Below are 18,272 nucleotides of genomic sequence, written 5' to 3'. Positions count from 1 at the left end.
TGTGTGTGTGTGTGTGTGTGTGTGTGTGTCAGTAGGTGCTACTGTTTGGGTGTCAGGTACTGTTATTCTTTATCTTTATTCGTTGTGTTATCAGTTTGCTATATGGTCGATTTTTGCATGCTCCGAAAGACCAGAGTTTCTAACTATACTGTACGTAAGTAAACATTCAGTCTGATAATTAAGTCGCTATTGAACCCTGGATTAAGTTTGCGGTCTACTCTGATTGATAAGCGTTTCCAGGTCTTCGCATCTGCCCTCTCTCACAGTTCTCTGAATACAATCTTAGTGCATTTCTCTGTGCATCGAGAGTTTTGATATTTTTTACAATATTTATATAGCACCTCTATCTTTAAAATATGGGACCTTTATTATTTACTGTACAAAGCTGGTAAATGTTGTTCGTGTGGGTGACATTAATGATAATGACAGCATGTAATGCTGGTCTTCTTTTAGCATCAGGTTATATATGTGGTCATACACATAATTAAAATTAGCCTAGTAGCTATGGAGCTACTTTCGCCGCTGAATGTGCTCTAATGTAAACCAATTCTTCCGAATAATTGATCTACAAATTAAATGCTTAAATATTTTGGGGTAAATGTTAGGCTACTTGGATTTAATCAACACATTGAATGATTGCTCATGTACCATGTGCGCTGTACAACCCTGATCCATAATTAGCCTGGCTTCAACAACCAAACTGTCTGTCTGAAGAACATTATTACCCATGAATCATGTTGAGTCCCTTTTGGGAAAATGCCTTAGCCTCAAACAGAAACATATGAAACATATCAAGCTGGAATTGTACTTCTCTGCACTGCACGCAGGCAACTCTTTGTTTCTCTTTGTTTCAATCTCTGTTTTGAACCTTTCTCCAGACAGACTAGCCTCTGCAACCTATGATTACCCGTAACACCCCTTCTGTGTTGTTTCACAGAATAGTTTAGCATAATTCCAGCTTCATGCAAAACAGCAAAGCTTCGTTTTTGCTTTCTTTTTCTATTACATCCCCCGCATTCCTGAAATAGCATACAAACGTGTGATTTCCCATAAGAAAATTAAACTGTGGAGGTAGTCAAGGTGTTTAATGTGTGGTCCAGCTCACCATGCATTGGAAAACAGGCCATAGAGGACTCCAGCCCTCTTGTCCTGCGCTGTCAGCACCACTGCCTGCTTCATGTTGTTGTACTGCTGCTGAGTGTTTCCTGCGCCGCACATGACCCGGGCCTTCATGAAGGTGGTCCATGAGTCTGCCAGCAGGGCTTTGATGCCGCCTTCGTCCACCTGGAAATAAAATCAATGGACGGTCACATCAAAGCCATACTATGGCAGCCATGTTGCCAAATAGATTTTGAATTTTACTTTGTGTCCCCTGCCAGGATGTGACCCTGACCCCTTCCCACAGGATACCAGGAGCACCTTTCCCACCCACATAGGAATACATTTTTGTTACATGTTGCTTGTTTTGTGTTTGAGCCTTCAGGACACAGATGTGTGAAACTTAGATCAATAAAATCCATTTAAAGCTATCCACTTGACACGGTTCTGGTTAGAGAGCAAAGATGTGTACTTCATGTGACAACAACACATGCTATAAGTTAGCAATTAAACACACCAAAGGCTGTCACTTGAATGACGTTTTGAGCTAACGTTAGCAATCAAACAATCAGTTTCCATCTTCTGTTATTATATAAAGTTTGTTTCATGGATTTCACAAATTTCAGTGTGCCACGTTATGCCCTAAACCGTTAAAATCTGAGCATGCTCGCCTCAAATCTGCACTCAACTTAAATTGTGCAGGGACAACAGGTGTACAGGTGCTGCTTCTACTTCTTTTGGTTACAGTTGCTGGATTTTCTGCCTCAGGTCCATTAGGCTTTTTAGCCTGTGGTTGATTTATGAAGAAATCCAAAATGTGCTTTCGTGCCATGTTATAGGCAAGCTAACTTCTGTAGTGTTGACCCGTCGGGAAAGTTTCCACAACTATGTTCACCCATGAATACGTGTCAGGGGCCTGCAACTCGCCTGGCTCTTGGCAAAATTGGCAGATTAATTCTGATCAAACGATGTGTTTATCTCTTACCAGCCAAATTTTAAAATCAAATTACCTTTAATTGTAAAGAAAGGGAGTAGGTTAATATCAATAATCCATCCAAATAAATGTATAATTTTTAATTATGGTTGTAGATTGTCTACCTTTTGCTAAGGGGGTGCTGCAGCACCCTCCACACCCCTAATTCCCGGGGCCATGCAACAACATGTTGGAAAATTCCTCTAATTAGCAGATGAAGAAACTCCAAATATCTAAGATAGATAATCATCACACTTAACTTTACCTTTCTGCTTTTATCATTTTATGTATCTTTATTATGTATCTTGTTTTGGGTGTCTTTATCTGAGGTTAATTTTCCAGATTAAGTTCAAAAGGTGACTCATGAATCCCACAGGGCAGCAGCTGCTTTCCATTTGATGGCTGATTGAGAAACACCTGCTTTGACATCACTGATTGGAAAGTGTTAAGAAGTGCAACATGCTTTCAGGTTCCTACCCAGAGCAACGCAATGCAGTTCAAAATTATACAGACCTTTTTTCTGGAAAGGAAACGTGTTTAGAAAATGTAAAACACAAACTAACTCTAAACGACAGCACATCGCCTAGTGCGCTCTTGCATTTTTAGTGAGCACATTTGGGATGTGTTGCAACTTTAAAGCATTCAATGCTTTAGTTCAATTGATTAGCAATTCATTTAAAACTGGTGTTTTTCTTTCAAAACACCGTATTCATGCAAAATCTCCAGGCCTCTGAATAATTGTTGAAATTAAACGATTTAAGAAAAGCACTCTTTGATTGCCTGCATGGCTCACTACCTAGATATATACAATGGGACGAGAGATTGCAAGAGTAGAAATAAAAGGTTGGGTGTATGCAAGGGTGTCTGACTGGGGAGGGGGGAGAAGGGGACTGAGTACCCAGGGCCCTGATGTGAGGTGGACCCAAAATGATGAGAAGAAAAAGCTAGAATGAACAGCTGTGGATGTGGGGAGGGGCCCATAGAAAATGCCTTCCACAGGGCCCAGAGCTTTGTGCTTTGTCCCTGGGTGTATGGACCTGGGCTCGTCCTTATTTCCCGTAGTCTCTATCGAGGACGTTACATTTACGGGATTGTTTCCCCTACACGTCTTCGTTACTTAAAAGAAATGTGTTTGTACATCGGAGTCAAAGATTCTTCCTCACAAAAACAATAATTCAGTTTCTGTTTTACTCTTTGTTGATGTGGAAACCCTGAATATTAAGCTTTACTATAAAGAAGCCACAAAAAAAAATCCCAATTAAGGTTTTTCATTTAATATCAGAAAATTACTTTTAATACTTTAAGGTGCTGTAGTTAGGATAAGTAAGATCTCCTAAGGTCTCCTAAGCACCTTCCTTTACAAGGGAGAATAATTGTGTGTGCCTGAGCAGTGATTGACACTCAGTTAGACCCCCCTCTTCCTCCTTTTATATGTATTTACATCTACTCTAAAAATCAGATACTTTTACTCAAGCAATATTTTAAAAGGGGACTTAAACTTGTAATTTTAAGTATTGCTTCCAAGTACTTCATACAAGACTGCTGTGGAGATAGGTCTGTCAATGCAATCATTAATTTCCCCAAACACAGACATGAAAGTTAGATTTTTACCGTGCAGATTCGGCCGATGCGTGCCCTGTACGGCTCCTCGTCCACTCTGGCTGTTTTGTTGAGCTCACTGAAGAAGAAGTAGATCTCCTCCTTGTACTTCAGTGTAGACGGCATTATGGCCGCTCCGGCAAACTGCGGATCTGGTGATAAGATTTCAACGTATCCGTTTAGATATCGTCACTTTCCAATTTAAGACTTATGGTGGGTCAAGCGATATCATCCCCTATTCCAGCATATTTATTACTTTTATTTATTACTTTTTATCCTGACATTTTCTTTGTTTCCATTTAATCTTTTTATGCTCTACTCATTATGCCTGATATGTTATCTGTATCTGTCTTGTATGGCTGGTAAGCCAAAGAAAAATGTCCACTTTGGTGGACATTAAAGATTTATTCTACTCTAGTCTATTGTCTTTTTCATGATCATATCACCTTGTTATGGTAGTTTAGTTCAAATAGAACATTATGAGAATCAATATCATCTGCATTCATATCAGGAGTGTAAATGGCGGCTTCCAGTAGATCTATTTCTGGTTCTCTTTTTACAGCTGTAAATAACATCACCCAAACCACAAACACAGTGACAGGGAATACGCCTACATCTTATTTCTCCCATGGGAATGACAGCGGGGTGATTTACAGAGAGTTCCACCCACCATCTCCAAATTCATTAGTCTAAACCTGCACTGTCTCCGCGTGACTCCCCTCCTCCTACTCACTCAGCAGCCAAACGTTCTCCGTCTTCAGGAGTTTCTGGGATCCAAACGTACGGCGGATCGAGCCGGGGTGACCTGTCACCGACGACATGGCAGAATACAGACTCCCATCTGAAATGGAAATGAGAACAGAGGATAAACAGTGGGTAAAAGGAGAGAAAAAAAGGCATACAGAAGGAGAGAAAGAGAGATTGGAGTGACACAGAAGGGGGTTGACTGAAGCAGGAGAAGAGGAAGATACAGAGAAAGAACATTAATAACAGAGAGGGAGAATGAAGACAGAAAAAAGGAGTCCCAGGAGTCCGAAGACAGAAAAAAAGGAAGGAGAGAAGGAAAAGGAGAGTAAGAGCAAAGAAGACGACAAGGCAGAATAGCTGAGTTCACTGATGAGCATCCATAAATCACCATATTCACTCAGAGCTCCGTCTCCATAGCGATGCAGAGGGAGAGCGTTTGAAAGCGTTGGAGTAACATCTTAATCAGGACTGATCGTTATTAGAACGCTTTTAAACTCAAGCAAGGGCTTCGGCTCGTTGCTTCAACAATCGATCTCCATCTGGAAGAGCGTCTTGCCGTGCACACTAACCTCTACCATCCTAATATCTGAGTGCCTTCACAAACAATCCATCTGCATTAGATGGTTTAACAAACAGACAGTTTGTCCATCCCTTATCATGCTCTGTGACCACTGGAAGATGGTTTTAATTGGAAACATCTCTTTTTAGTTGAAGGTCCCATGGCATAAAAATTTGACTTAATGAGGTTTTTTGACATTACCATGAGTTCCCCCAGCCTGCCTATGGTCCCCCAGTGGCTGGAAATGGTGATAGGTGCAAACCAAGTCCTGGGTGTCCTGCTCTGCCTTTTGAGAAATTAAAGCTCAGATGGGCCAATCTAAAATCTTGCTCCTTATGAGGTCATAAGGGGCAAGATTACCTCCCCTTTCTCTGCTTTGCCCGCTCAGAGAATCTGGCCCACCCATGAGAGAGATATCATGACGTTTAAACAAGCAAAATGGCAGTTGGTCGAAACCACGCCTCCAGACTCCAACTTAAGTTGAATTTTCTGTTGCACGACTAAAACAACCTTTAAACGTACACATCGTCCATCACAACAACAAGTTCCTTTCCGAGGCTATTTTGCAGAGGCACCGCGGCAAATTTTTCTGCTGTCACTGTGTGACAAGGCAAACCAACTTTGGCTACTTTAAATGAGAACTGTAATGAATATATTAATGACATTATAAAAATCTTGATGTGATTGCCATTGCAAAAATGATAACTCTGATGTGCCAGAAAGTCAGTAAACTGTGGATGTTAAAATGCTGCCAGATATTGAGTTTGCTTATATAGATAGATAGATAGATAGATAGATAGATAGATAGATAGATAGATAGATAGATAGATAGATAGATAGATAGATAGATAGATAGATAGATATCTCAGTATATCATAATATATAATAACATAATGAAAGCAAACTAAACCTTCAGGGCAAATGCATACAGACATACATACATATGGCTGGTTCTTTTTTATAAAATGTCAGATTGATGACAATCTAAATATCTTCTGGTTATGAGTATGAAATGTTTTTTTTAGATTTTACTCAGCTCTACCATCCTTCTTCTCTCGTTAGTGTCCAGGAGTCAGTCAAACTAGCATCTGACTCCTATCTGAATCTGTTTGTGCAGTCAGTCGTACAAACACTCCATTTTAGCAGAGTTTTACATGTTTTTTTTCCTCGTGAGTGCACAACGGCAGATGGCTGACTCTTGTGTGCTTGGCACTCAGGGGGGTGTGCTCCCCTGGTGATGTTAACACACGACACATTACATACATGATCCGCTAAGTTTTTTTTGGGGAATTGTTGTGGGTGGGGTGTAAGAAGACTGGAGGAGTTTTTTCTAGATCGGAATCATCGGTCTAAGGCTAGATAGAGGGTGTATGCTTAACTATATATATTTAAATGTTGCAGTTATGGCTGAAAGTTGTCTATCCAGAAGGGATTTTGCAGTACTACTCAATCATAGTTATTCAGCCTATAATCTACAAATCCCTCACTCAATAGCCTTAACCTATTGAGGGTTCTTTTATTGTAATATTGCTAAAAAAGCTATTCACAGAGATATAGGCTTTGTAACTCAGAAAAAAATTCTTCTGAGTTTATTCTGATGTACAAATAAAAGATCGCCCAACATTGCCTCTAAACCCAAGAAAAAGAAACCTATTCATAACATAACATTATAATTACATTTCTCACTGCACATATTGACCAATCAGCATGGACCATTGTTGTAAGTAACAGGCAACACAGAAGATCTTGTTTAAGGGACTTTTCTAAAGCACCAATATTGTAATGGATTGACTCTTTTGAAATACTGTGAGATATATTCTCTATTCATTTTCAGGTTTTGAATAGAGACTGATAAGAAGAGACGGATCACTCCTGGGAGCCAGGGAAGTGTCGCTCTGCTGCTCCCGAATCAAAAGTTAACAAAGAGTTGAATACGGATCTGTTCCAAAATAAGATATTAGAAAAAGTGACAAGGTCAGACTTTAGAAATGGTGACATGTATTCTTAAAACATTATAAATATAAATGATAAATAACCAATTTTAATTACCTTATTCATTACTTACTGACTCGTTCTATTTGGGCCTGGTCATACCAGCATTTTATAACAAGCTCTGGCACCAAATTCAATTAATTTAAATTGAATGATTCCAATCGGATGCTTTCATTTTGTCAACTGAGCTCAACTTTTTTAAATTTTAAAATTCAAATCGGCACTCTCCAAAAGCTATCTAGTTGTCTATTATGCATCATTTTAAATTAAAATAAGGCTTTGTATGGCTTTTGCGTGCTGTGATCAATACTTTCTACAAACCACAAAACACCTTGTTTTTATTGCCTTCCAAAAAAGAACTGTATACTATAAGGCTCTATTTGAACAATCTGAGCGCACGGCGTGAAGCGCATGTCACAGCTATGTTTAGGGCGTGTCCAAATCCCCTTTGGCTAGTTTGACAGCAGAAAAAAGGTACCGTGTGCCTGGTGCATGGTTGAAAAGGGTTGTACTTAGTGTCTTCATTAAATCATAGGTGTGTTTTGGGCGTAACATGCAATAAATCCATCAGAGTGTCATCTCCCATTCCCTTTAAAAGCCAGGCGCGTTTCTGCCTTGGCACATTGATATTATGATGGCAGATTTGCACCATAATAATTTTTGTTTGTAATCTTTTGCATGTTTGTGTGCTGCTGTGTGTGTGTGTGTGTGTGTGTGTGTGTGTGTGTGTGTGTGTGTGTGTGTGTGTGTGTGTGTGTGTGTGTGTGTGTGTGTGTGTGTGTGTGTGTGTGTGTGTGTGTGTGTGTGTGTGTGTGTGTGTGTGTGTGTGTGTGTGTGTGTGTGTGTGTGAGTACTGTGCACACGTCTAGGTGCATTTCACTGTTAAAATACCAATGAAATGCTGCGTTAACGTCTTTAGACCAGGTTTTTGTTGGTCAATGGCGCGATCACTTTCTGCTGCTGCAAGGTGGCAATATGCCAAGAATGCACCTGAACACTCCACCCTGTAAGACCAGCACGCCCATGGGCGCAAAGACACTTGCGTCAGGGCCCCAAGTGTTATCTTTTTTTTTGTTTTGTTTTTTTTAAATGACACTGATATGGTTATGGTTTGTTTAGGTTTAGCCTCAAAAACAACTTAGTTAGGAGAGATTGGGGTTGGAAGTACATCCTTGGAATGCCTTATAGGTAAATGGAGTTTTTTTGTGTACTTTGTTTGAGCTTGGTGTGATGAGCGCCTATCCGGTTCATCATCCAATCAACAAAACCTTTAAAATACCAATCCTTTACTTTTTTTCCACACACGAGCCAATTGCTTTAGCTAAGGTCATCTGTCATCTGACTCCAGCTGCTGATTATGGGGTTCATCAGTTTCACTGGCAACAACACAACTCTTCTTCATCAAGAATGTTTCACAGCAGTGTCTTCCTTTCCTGATACCAAGCCATGAAGAACCCATACAACTAGTCAGGGTTGTAGTAATCAAGACCGGTCTTGGTCTCAAGGTCTCGGTCTTGACTCAGGATCGACCCAATTTTTACTCTGCTTGTCTCGGATAAAAAGGACCTGGGTTTGTATTCCAAGACCGGTCAAGACTACAGCAACAGGGATATCATTAAATTGCCTGTGTATCGTCTGATTGTGTGTTCATTAGTTTGATTGGAAGTCAAACTTTTAGGAGATGTCAGCCAAATCGTCAGTAATAACATTTATTCACTCTGGTCTTGATAAGGTCTTGGTGTCGGTTTCGGTGGTCTTGACTACAACACTGCAGTAAGTAACTACATATTTAGAAACCTATAACTATATATGTTTTTGCAAGGTTTTTTTCTTTTTTTCCTTGTGAATCATGAACTCCTGCAAGCAGATGTGTAATTTCCTTTTTTTAGCGTTTGTTACCTGAAGGCAAGCTGATGGACTTTTGGGAAGGGTAGGGTGGTGAGATGTCAGAGGCCGATGCTATCTGCCCGTTGCCCTGGACGTCAGTCAGCACAGTGTCGTTTACCTGCCAGGAGAGAAAAGGGGACCTTTGAGCTTGGAGGAAGTCTTGTATTTAAACACTAATCATTATGCATTATACATCTAACAGCCTGCTATCACAAGACCCAATGCTCAGAGTTATCTAAGCCTACACCTTGACTTTTTCCGTGGTGGTACACATTCATTACTGAAAGAAAGCATCCTCCATGGCAATAAATAACTCCCGGCCTTCATTTAACCAGCACAAGAAATAAATGAGCAATTACTGTACACAAATGCTAATTTGCATCAATCTTGAGAATGATTAGACTAGAGGTTTAGAAGCCACAGCAGCAACCAATAAAATGACGTTGGAACGTTTGCAGTGGCTGCAAAATAATATGTAGTATAGCAAATACAAGGATTTTTTCTGAAGAAACTCTTACCAGCATCCAGCACCTGGGGCTTCCAGCATTAGTTCCACATATTATCATTGTGTCGTTTACTTTCTGAATGACGGTGATGAAATTATCACACTCCAACTGTGAAAGAAAGAGACAGTGAAAGAGAGGGACAAAGGCAGTAAATGAGGCAGGAGCAAGAAGGGAAAGGGAGAAAAATATTGGAAGAGGATTTAAAAAGGCAGTTAACTGTAGAGAATGTGTGAAAATGTGATTTGAGAGAGAGAGAGAGAGAGAGAGAGAGAAGCAGCACAAAAGGAGAGAGAAAACAAGAATAGACCAATGGACTGAGAAACAAACAGATGAAGAGAGGACGGTAGATTGGAAGAATGAAGAAACAAAGCAAAAAGACAACATCACAGATAAAGAGAAAAAAGCGGATTGTTCAAAGAGAGAGAGAGAGATTTAAGAAAGGGAAAAAAAAAATGTTGTCAGACAGCACACAGGAGGCTTAGCCCTGCAGTACAGCACTGCTCTACTCCATGTTCATCACGTATTCATTAAGTGCAGAAAATGGACTGCTATCTCAAAGGCACTACTGGATGAAGGATGAAAAGGAATACTTGGTACAACCTTAAGGGCTAAATTCTGATTTAAGGTCTCAGCAGTACTCATGTTGAGTGATGTTTGTTGTAGTTTGTCTTCAACAACTTTTGGATAAGGATAGCTGAAAAACTGGAGATGGAGAAAGTACACCACTAAGTCCAAAAAGCCGGGCTAGAGCTTGTGTAAGTGTGTGTAGGTGGATGTGTAGGCGAGTGGGTGGGCTGGATAATTTGTGTGAGTGCAGACTTTTTACTTCTGTTCTTGAAATAAAAAAATAAAAAAAAACGAGTTTGGGCTTGTTTGAATGTAAGTGATTTTACGTGGCCAATGCACACTAATATCTAGGACTGAGGTTGGAAAATTGGAATTTGTTTTGAACAATCTTAGGGTTAGATTCAGACACTGTGTTGTTGTGATGTCATCCTCCAACAAATGTCCTCTTCAGCAGCTTCATTTTCAAATTCTTGTGTTGTAATGTTTTTTGCTTTACTGCTCTGCTTGGCAAGAAGCTCTGGACACGACAATTAAACAATGCTCATTGGAGTACCAGTGATCCTGAGCCTAGAAATCTTGGGACTTGCAACCACATTAAATGAATCCACAGCTCAAGATTTCTGTCCACCGCCAACAGTACCAGTGCAGGAAGTAGGGCGCCCTTAATGTAGCGAGGCGGTAAGTAACAGCATTGGGTTGAGGTTGGTGTGGGTGTCATGTAATCTCAGTCTTTCCCGAACGCTATATACTCTTTATTGATCCCTTATAGGGAAATTACAATTTACACTCTGTTGTTATTGCACACTACACACAGGCCTGAAATACACACACATGCTCAGGTCCTATACATGCACTAGTGGAAAGATGTCAGAGTGAGTGGGCTGCCAGTGCTGGACCAGCACCCTGAGCGGCTGAGGGGGGGGGGGGGGGGGGGGGGGGGGGGGGGGGGTTCGGGACCCTGCCCAAGAGCACCTTGGCAATGCTCCAGCTACCATTCTACACTCCGTACTTAGGTCTGAACGGGGACTTGAACCGCCGACCCTCCGGTTCCAAACCCAACTCCCTGCGGACTGAGCTCCTGCCACCCCCAAAGTAGATAAATAATTGATTAACCAATAAAAGATTGGTCAATACTATGGAAACCAGAACAATATCAATACCAAAATCCTGTCCCATTGCTCACAGATTCTGCATTTACATGCTGATGTCTGTTAAGAGAGATTATGTTCAACATGCACAAATTATGCGGTCAGTGTATTTGCTCGTCGGGCTCAGCTTTTGAAGATTGGGTGTGCTTTGGACAAACTGAAGCTGAGGCGGACAGTCTAATTATGTGTACTACCTACTGTTAAATCCATCTGGCTCTAGGGGTAATTGTTGTTTTGTTCTGTCTGTCACTCAAGGATGTTGCCTCCTGCCTTTCATTCCCGCTGCCCAGAACCAATGGCTTTATTGGGGAAGATTTATTGTATCACTCAGTACATTCTTATTTTCCACCATCTGCCACTGCCAGGCTCTCGGGAAGCTTTAGCTCAGTGCAGGGAAGACAGTCCCCTCTTTGTTTTGTGCAATAACTCAAGCAATACTTTGGGGTATACTCACAACCGTGATGGGTTTTAGCTCCCAATAGACATGGGTGGATAATTGAAATGGTAGAATTCTAAACTGCCTTAACAGAGAACACGATTTGTCTGTTAAAATTTGGATAACTCTCATTTGTTAAACCTGACTGCAGATTACAGGCTTGGCAGACATTGCTGGATTGGGAACTGAAGGGCTTTGAGTAGCTCTGTGTAGCCTCTGATACAGCTACCCCAAATCAGAAACGGAAAAAAAAAATGGCAGCTTTCATAGCACTGAAGATAGATCAACAGCACTTTTGAAGCAAGGTGTCTCTGAAGCAATCAGTCATGGAAATTCAAACACAAATTTTCCGAGATGTCATTGTGAGGTAACACTGCCAACCCTTAGACAACTGTTACTGTATTTTAAGATGGTGTCCCATTCATTTAAAAAAAAAAAAATTGGGAATCTGAGAGGGGAACTTGTGTGTTTAGAATTTGTGTTTTTTATTTTTTTTATTTTATAGGATTTGGAGAAAAAAACAATTGGTAAAAGACCTTAAAAGAAAGTGTTAAAAAGAGAGAAATATTTTTGTAAAGGGACTAAAGTGGGAACAAATGTCAAATAAAGTGACGGAAATGTGAAAAGATGTCAAAAAAAGTAACAAGAATGTCAAAAAGTGACAAAGCTTCAAAAATTTGGGGAAGAACCGATGGAAATTTAAAGAAAAAAAGTCGACAAACATTGAAAAAGTGACAAAGTCATGGGGGGGGCACAAAAGGGTCGAAAAAGACGACCATACCCTTGATAAAAGGTTTATCCTTTTACATTTTGATTTAGAAAAAGAAAAAAAATCCAGGTGAAATGTGGAAATTATTAATTGATGTAAAATGGTTACAAAAAAATTGGTATTGGTCTTTCAAGTGCAACGGATAATCAAGTCATCCGACATTTTCGTCCCAGGCACCTTTTTGAAATTCAGACCTACCTGACAAGCAGAATAACACGCAGCAGTGTATCATCCTTCCTAAGATTATTCCTGAGCCTCGAAGCATTGCACATTAAGTCGACCTCCCCACGCTCTTGGACTTATTGCAGGTTGAATATTGTATTAATCTCTTGGTATTCGCTAAATCTCATGAAATTATGCATTGCAATTATCGACAGCTCACTCATCTGTGTTTGTTTTGAAATGAAGCTGTCTCCTGTGTAATTTATCTAATATGTATGAATGAATTATTTGGTCTGTTGCGTCCAAGCAGAACTGTTAACATGAACCTAAATAACTTAACTAAACATTGTTGCACTAACCTCACTGTGGTGCAACTGCGGATGATGATGACGAAGATGATGATGATGATGATGATGAGAAACATGAGGAGATTGATGATGATACACTGGTGGAGAAGGAGAGTGATTTGCAGAAGTCATGGAGTTGTTTCTACCTCGAGTGGCGCAGCCTTTGCCTTGCAGGTATCAATTGCGGTCTGGTCGGATGCCGCTGGGATCTGTGGGAGGAAGGGCTGCTTAGTTTGTGCCAAGTTCTTTCACACTGCCCTGTTTCAGCAAGAAAAGTGTGACCTTGCTGCAGCAGCTAAAACACAATCCTCACAGAAAACATCTTCCTTGCTGAGTGCTGACGGCACTCGGTGGTGTTCGCTGATTGAAAATTGTTATTTTTCTACTGTTGTGCTCCGCTGAACATACATGAACTGGTAATAACTCCTGACGAAATGCCACCTAAATGTGTGTGTAAGATGAAACACATCAATAAAAATCCAAATAGTTCTTCTATCACCAAACGTCTTTTCATTTCCACTGGGGAAAACCCAACACTAAGCCCACAATCATTCCAAAAAATAGGTCAGAGTCATATTTGGATAAAACCACATCCAACTTAGTGTCTCCATTTGTCAGGTTAGTCAGGGCCACTGCAGCCCAGACACTATGTAATTCTGAACCTATGTTGACATTTTTAGCTCAGTGAATGATGTTTTCTTTCCTCCCACGGAGATATATTGTGTAGCTTCATTAATGTATGCATGACCCAACTTCCTCTGCCCTCGGCTGCTGATCTGGGTCAGCGGCAGGCCGGCCCTCTCATCTCTCTCTGGCTCAGTGTTGCCCACACAGCACGTGGGCAACTCTGTTGTCATCCAGCCGAGTCTGGCAAACAGTGCACCCTAAACCTGGAAGCGGTGCGAAACAGCTAGACTAGGTTTCACCAAAGTTCAGAAATACACCTATCAACATCTCACTAATCAACACATTCTCATTAATGGGTTTGTATGATATCATACAAAAACGCACAACATTTTTTATGTAATCCCACAAAATTACGTTGACTGCCGGCCAGTCACATGACAACCAGTCACATGACAGTTGAGTTTAGCTTTCTTTACAGTTAAATTAAGTTACGGAAAGGTAATTGTGAACATGGTACAGTGCACTACGAGGAGATGCCCCTTTTCAGGGACCGTTGCAGCTGAGTTCAGCCAGCAAATGGTGACTTTGATGTGGCAACGACAGTTAAGTTTAGGCACCAAAAGGACTATTTAATATTAGAAAGATTATTCTGGTTTGGATAAAAACAACGGTTCCCTTGAGTAGGGAGTGAGCAAGCACAGTTGTTTCCAGACTCTAACTCCTGTTTCCTGAGTGAAAGTCTTCCCCTTAACTTCTCCCAGGACACTCTCTCCTCCCCCGCTTGAAAGACCTGTGTTTCAGGACCCAACCCTGAGCACACCTGATCACCCTAATACAGCTGCAGTCCATGTGGTTCATACATGGACATTGCATTACTTTTCGTACCTATATGTACGAATGGTTGATGAAAACAGCCTGCACTCGTTTGTGCTCAATTAGATCTATTGAGCACATGTTAAAATATAAACCACGACAACAATATCCCATTCGGTAATGTCAATCAAGTACACAGTCCTAAGAGTTTGAACCTTTAGGTCCCTGCTGTGTATTTTACCAACAGGCTAAAGGAACTGCGCTTTCAACATCGGATGGTTGCCAAAGTGTTTTTTGAAGGGGACTGGCTTAAAGACAGTAGATAACAGGGCTGTAGTCAAGACCACCTTTGTCGAGTCCGAGACAAGTCCAAGACCAAGACTAGTCGAGTCCAAGTCAAGACCGAGTACAAAGAGGTTTGAGTCCAAGACAAGACCCAGTCCAAAATGGTTTGAGTCCAAGTCAAGACCGAGCCCAGGACAGGAAAAAAAGGTCTTATGCATGACAGTATTGAGACAATCATTTGGGGTTTCACTTCCCCTCCAATATTATTATCAACATATTAAAGAACTCCGGACTCGGTCGAGACCAAAAGCCCAAAAGCCATATCTGGCAAGACCAGTGGCCGAGACCGAGACAAGTTCGACTCCAAATACTAGAGAGTCCAAGACAAGTCCAAGACCATAGAAAAACGGTGTTGAGTCCGGACTCAAGTCCAAGGCCGGACTCGAGTACCACAGCCCTGGTAGATAATATTTGAACTGGTGGTTGGCAACTGATAACTTTATAACTACTCTATGTGGCAGAAGATGGGTGGCCCATTACAAAAGACACAAAAGATCTATTATGGTACCAGATAGCAAAATCAGCTAAAGGTAAGCGTACCTGCAGGTTGCGGACCCCTCTGTTAGTGAACGTCAACACGTAGATCATTGCCTGGCCGCCCACGTACAGCGTGTCGCTCCCATCCTGGTGGTACATGCTGATGTAGTTCTCAGGTTTGTCGAAGTGGAACCTGGAGTTCTCTGTGGATCATAACAGAGTGCATTAAAGAGATGAGCTGGCAGACAAGAGCTTTGCTTCAGTACATTGTTGTTATCATTGTTAAAATGGACATTTTGTGCAATAAAAATATGCCCAATGGTGATAAAGTTCAATTCATATGAATTCATTGAACTGACAGAAATGTGTTCTAAAAGCCAGAACTATAATCAACAAAGACAGAAACCATTTCCATTTTGAATAACATAGTTTTCATTGTCCTAGTCAGTAGTCATAATAATTCTGCTGTTACAAATTATTATACAAGTAAATAATCAAGAAGGAGGAGAAGGAGGAACAATATTTACTGTCTTTTTCAAGTCCCAGTTAAAAAGCAATTTCCATATGACAGGGAATCACTCAAACCGCTGAAGCAACGGAACAAAGTACTGTAATAAAAAAAGATTCATAAAGTAGAGATCAAGGACAATAACAGAAGGTCAATGCATGAAAGCAAAATTGAGTTTCAAGACGTTATTTAAAGTCTTCATGTTATGGTTTTTGGCCTTTTCCCTTTCCTTTATTGTGTTATATATCTTTTCTGTGCATGTAATAGGTTAACAGAGTAAAAACGCCCATTATCCACCCCACAGGGCCTTACCATCTCCAACAGAAAACACTGTTCACACACTACTAAAAACAACAAACAGCTCTGTTGTAGTCCAGGCTTTACTTCCGTTATAATGCTCTCCTGGCTGCCTATGCTTATGCTTGCCTATTGTAACCATATGTTATTGGGATTTCAGTTATTATATTTAAAGCATGCAGGTTCTACAGGATCTCCTGGACATATTACAAGTAAGATGTCTTCATTAATGGTGGTTTACTTCCGCCTCAAACCTGGCTTAAAGGAACACGCCAACTTATTGAGACTTTATTCAACCGTATCCCCCCGAGTCCGATAAGTCCACACATACACTTCTCATGTCTGTGTGTGTAGTAACTCTGTGTCCTAATCCTGGAGATAACTGGGTCCAACTAGCCTACTGTTCCCAATAAGTGACCAAATAACGGCAACATGTTCCTATTTACATGTTTAGATCATAGACCGTTAATGGTTTAGATATGTATAACCAGGGTGTACAAATAAGGTCACAAGGGACATAGCCATCTTCTAACCATATGCATTATGGGAACTATTCTCCACAGAAGGCGTTATCCTTGTTATAACGCTCACCTTGCTGCTGGCGCGGCATACCCTCATACTCTGCTTCTGACTGGCTAGTAGTCCTTACCTAAGTACTGAGCATTTGCGAATCCCAACCAAGATGGAACAGAAGTGAGATGTCTCACTCTGTAGCTAAAACAAAGAACTCAACACAGAGGAGCTGCAGCACTGTGCAGTAAAACAACAATATGGTGTTTTCTGAAAATCTAACCATGTAAACCTATTCTAGTACAACCTCTAAATACAATTATGAATCTGAAAATGAGCAGAATATGTGCACTTTGAAAAGATGATCCATGATTTGGCTCCTCAGACAGTTTGAACAAAAATCTGGGAGCACCAATGGCAAAGAGCCAAACCTCTGGCTTTTAATCTACATTTAATCTGCCGCCAGCTCGAGGACTCCTTGATATAAATGGTAGCATATATACCAAAACACCGACATTACCGCCCTTTGTGCTTTTAGATCAAACATGGAGCCTTTACAGATAACTGCTTTGGGTGTTACAGGAAAAGGTCATTTGGTTGAAGCATAAATATCACTGAAATAATCATGTGGGCAAATACCATCGCAGATGCTTGGATGAATTACTCTCAGGACACCCCCAGACGTCTCTAAAGGACAATTTGGCATTTCTGATTCACCCGTCCAGTCAGGCTTACACTTACCTACGCTGCAACTGGGCCTGCATTTCAAAATAGATTACACTCACTGCTACTATTTAAAAGATGTATATGAAGGACAAACACAAAAAACTGCCACGTCTAATGATTAATGTTATGTAATTTAAAGATTGGTTTGTAAAATATCAAAGTTTCTAGCCCTGATCAAGCTTTGGACAGTAAGAGACTTTTTTTCTTTTTTTTTTACAATGCTGTACGAAATCTGTAGAAGAAAACAGTATTTTCCTTTTTGTCTTCAACAAAATAATGGCAAAAAAATACATCATGAGTTCAAAACTCAATTCCAGTAATGATGCACTTTGTCTGAACACATACAGACACTAATAGCGATGATGTGATCATGCAGTCATGGTTCCATCGTCATTTTTACTGATTTTACTTGTCATCTTTGAAACAAAAAAAGACATCCAGCCCGACAGCAAAGCCAGGATGAAGTGGTGGTGATCACTGATCACAGGTTGCTAACCAACCAAGAAAGTTACTATGGAAACAGTAGCCACTCTGATTTTTTTGGGATTCTAATTGATGATGCTTGTAGATAATCAACAAGGAAGTCCAATGTGGCTGCTGGTAGGTAAGAACAGACATGTCACTGTCTGACAGTCTTGAGAGGAACTCCGTCGCTGGCACAGCACGCCAACAGATTGGTTCATTTTTGGCGTCTGTTGATTCTGTCTGGCTTCAACAACAGAAAAAAAAGTTTTTCTTCTCTAAAAGAACGTCAAAATCAAAAGCTGAATAGAAAACTGTGTATGCTACCCAACTAGCAGCTTGCATTAAAATTTCATTAGCGAATTCTATGTAAGAATCTTTCACTGATCCACAGGTGGCAGTACATCAGGAAAGAAGTAAACATGGCTGTAAATAATAGGGGTTTCAACATTTTCAAAAAGCAGCTTTGCACATGTTTTGGGAGAAAAAAATTGCATGTTGTCCTCGGATCAAATTGACCCGTTTTCCTATTTTAGTATTCTTTTTAACTACCCAATTGTGACTACCCAAAATAACATGATTGATTCCACACAAAGCTCTTTGGCAAGTACAAGTCTCTACTTTCATTCATTTTTGGGGTGTCATATTCAATTTGAAAAACAAATTGAAGTGGTTTTGAAATTATATTTAGTAAAAGTTGACATATTCCAGTCTGTG

General features: G+C 40.5%; 1 protein-coding gene across 1 annotated transcript in view; it reads right to left on the bottom strand.

Annotated features, from left to right (window-relative positions):
- Nucleotides 1-18,272, bottom strand: part of si:ch211-113g11.6 (semaphorin-7A) — a 39,947-nt gene that overhangs the window by 16,604 nt on the left and 5,071 nt on the right. The window contains exons 2-8 of the mRNA XM_032517878.1: nt 15,116-15,255; nt 12,937-12,999; nt 9,374-9,469; nt 8,868-8,973; nt 4,404-4,511; nt 3,683-3,822; nt 1,106-1,284 (exon numbers count right to left, since the gene is read on the bottom strand). Coding sequence (XP_032373769.1) covers nt 1,106-1,284; nt 3,683-3,822; nt 4,404-4,511; nt 8,868-8,973; nt 9,374-9,469; nt 12,937-12,999; nt 15,116-15,255 — 832 coding nt within the window. The remainder of the gene's footprint in view (nt 1-1,105; nt 1,285-3,682; nt 3,823-4,403; nt 4,512-8,867; nt 8,974-9,373; nt 9,470-12,936; nt 13,000-15,115; nt 15,256-18,272) is intronic.

This window comes from Etheostoma spectabile, chromosome 6 (genome assembly GCF_008692095.1).
Source record: "Etheostoma spectabile isolate EspeVRDwgs_2016 chromosome 6, UIUC_Espe_1.0, whole genome shotgun sequence".
Taxonomy (NCBI): Eukaryota; Metazoa; Chordata; class Actinopteri; order Perciformes; family Percidae; genus Etheostoma; species Etheostoma spectabile.
The sequence above is the reverse complement of the archived record's forward strand: the minus strand, read 5'-3'. Positions and strand labels throughout refer to the sequence as shown.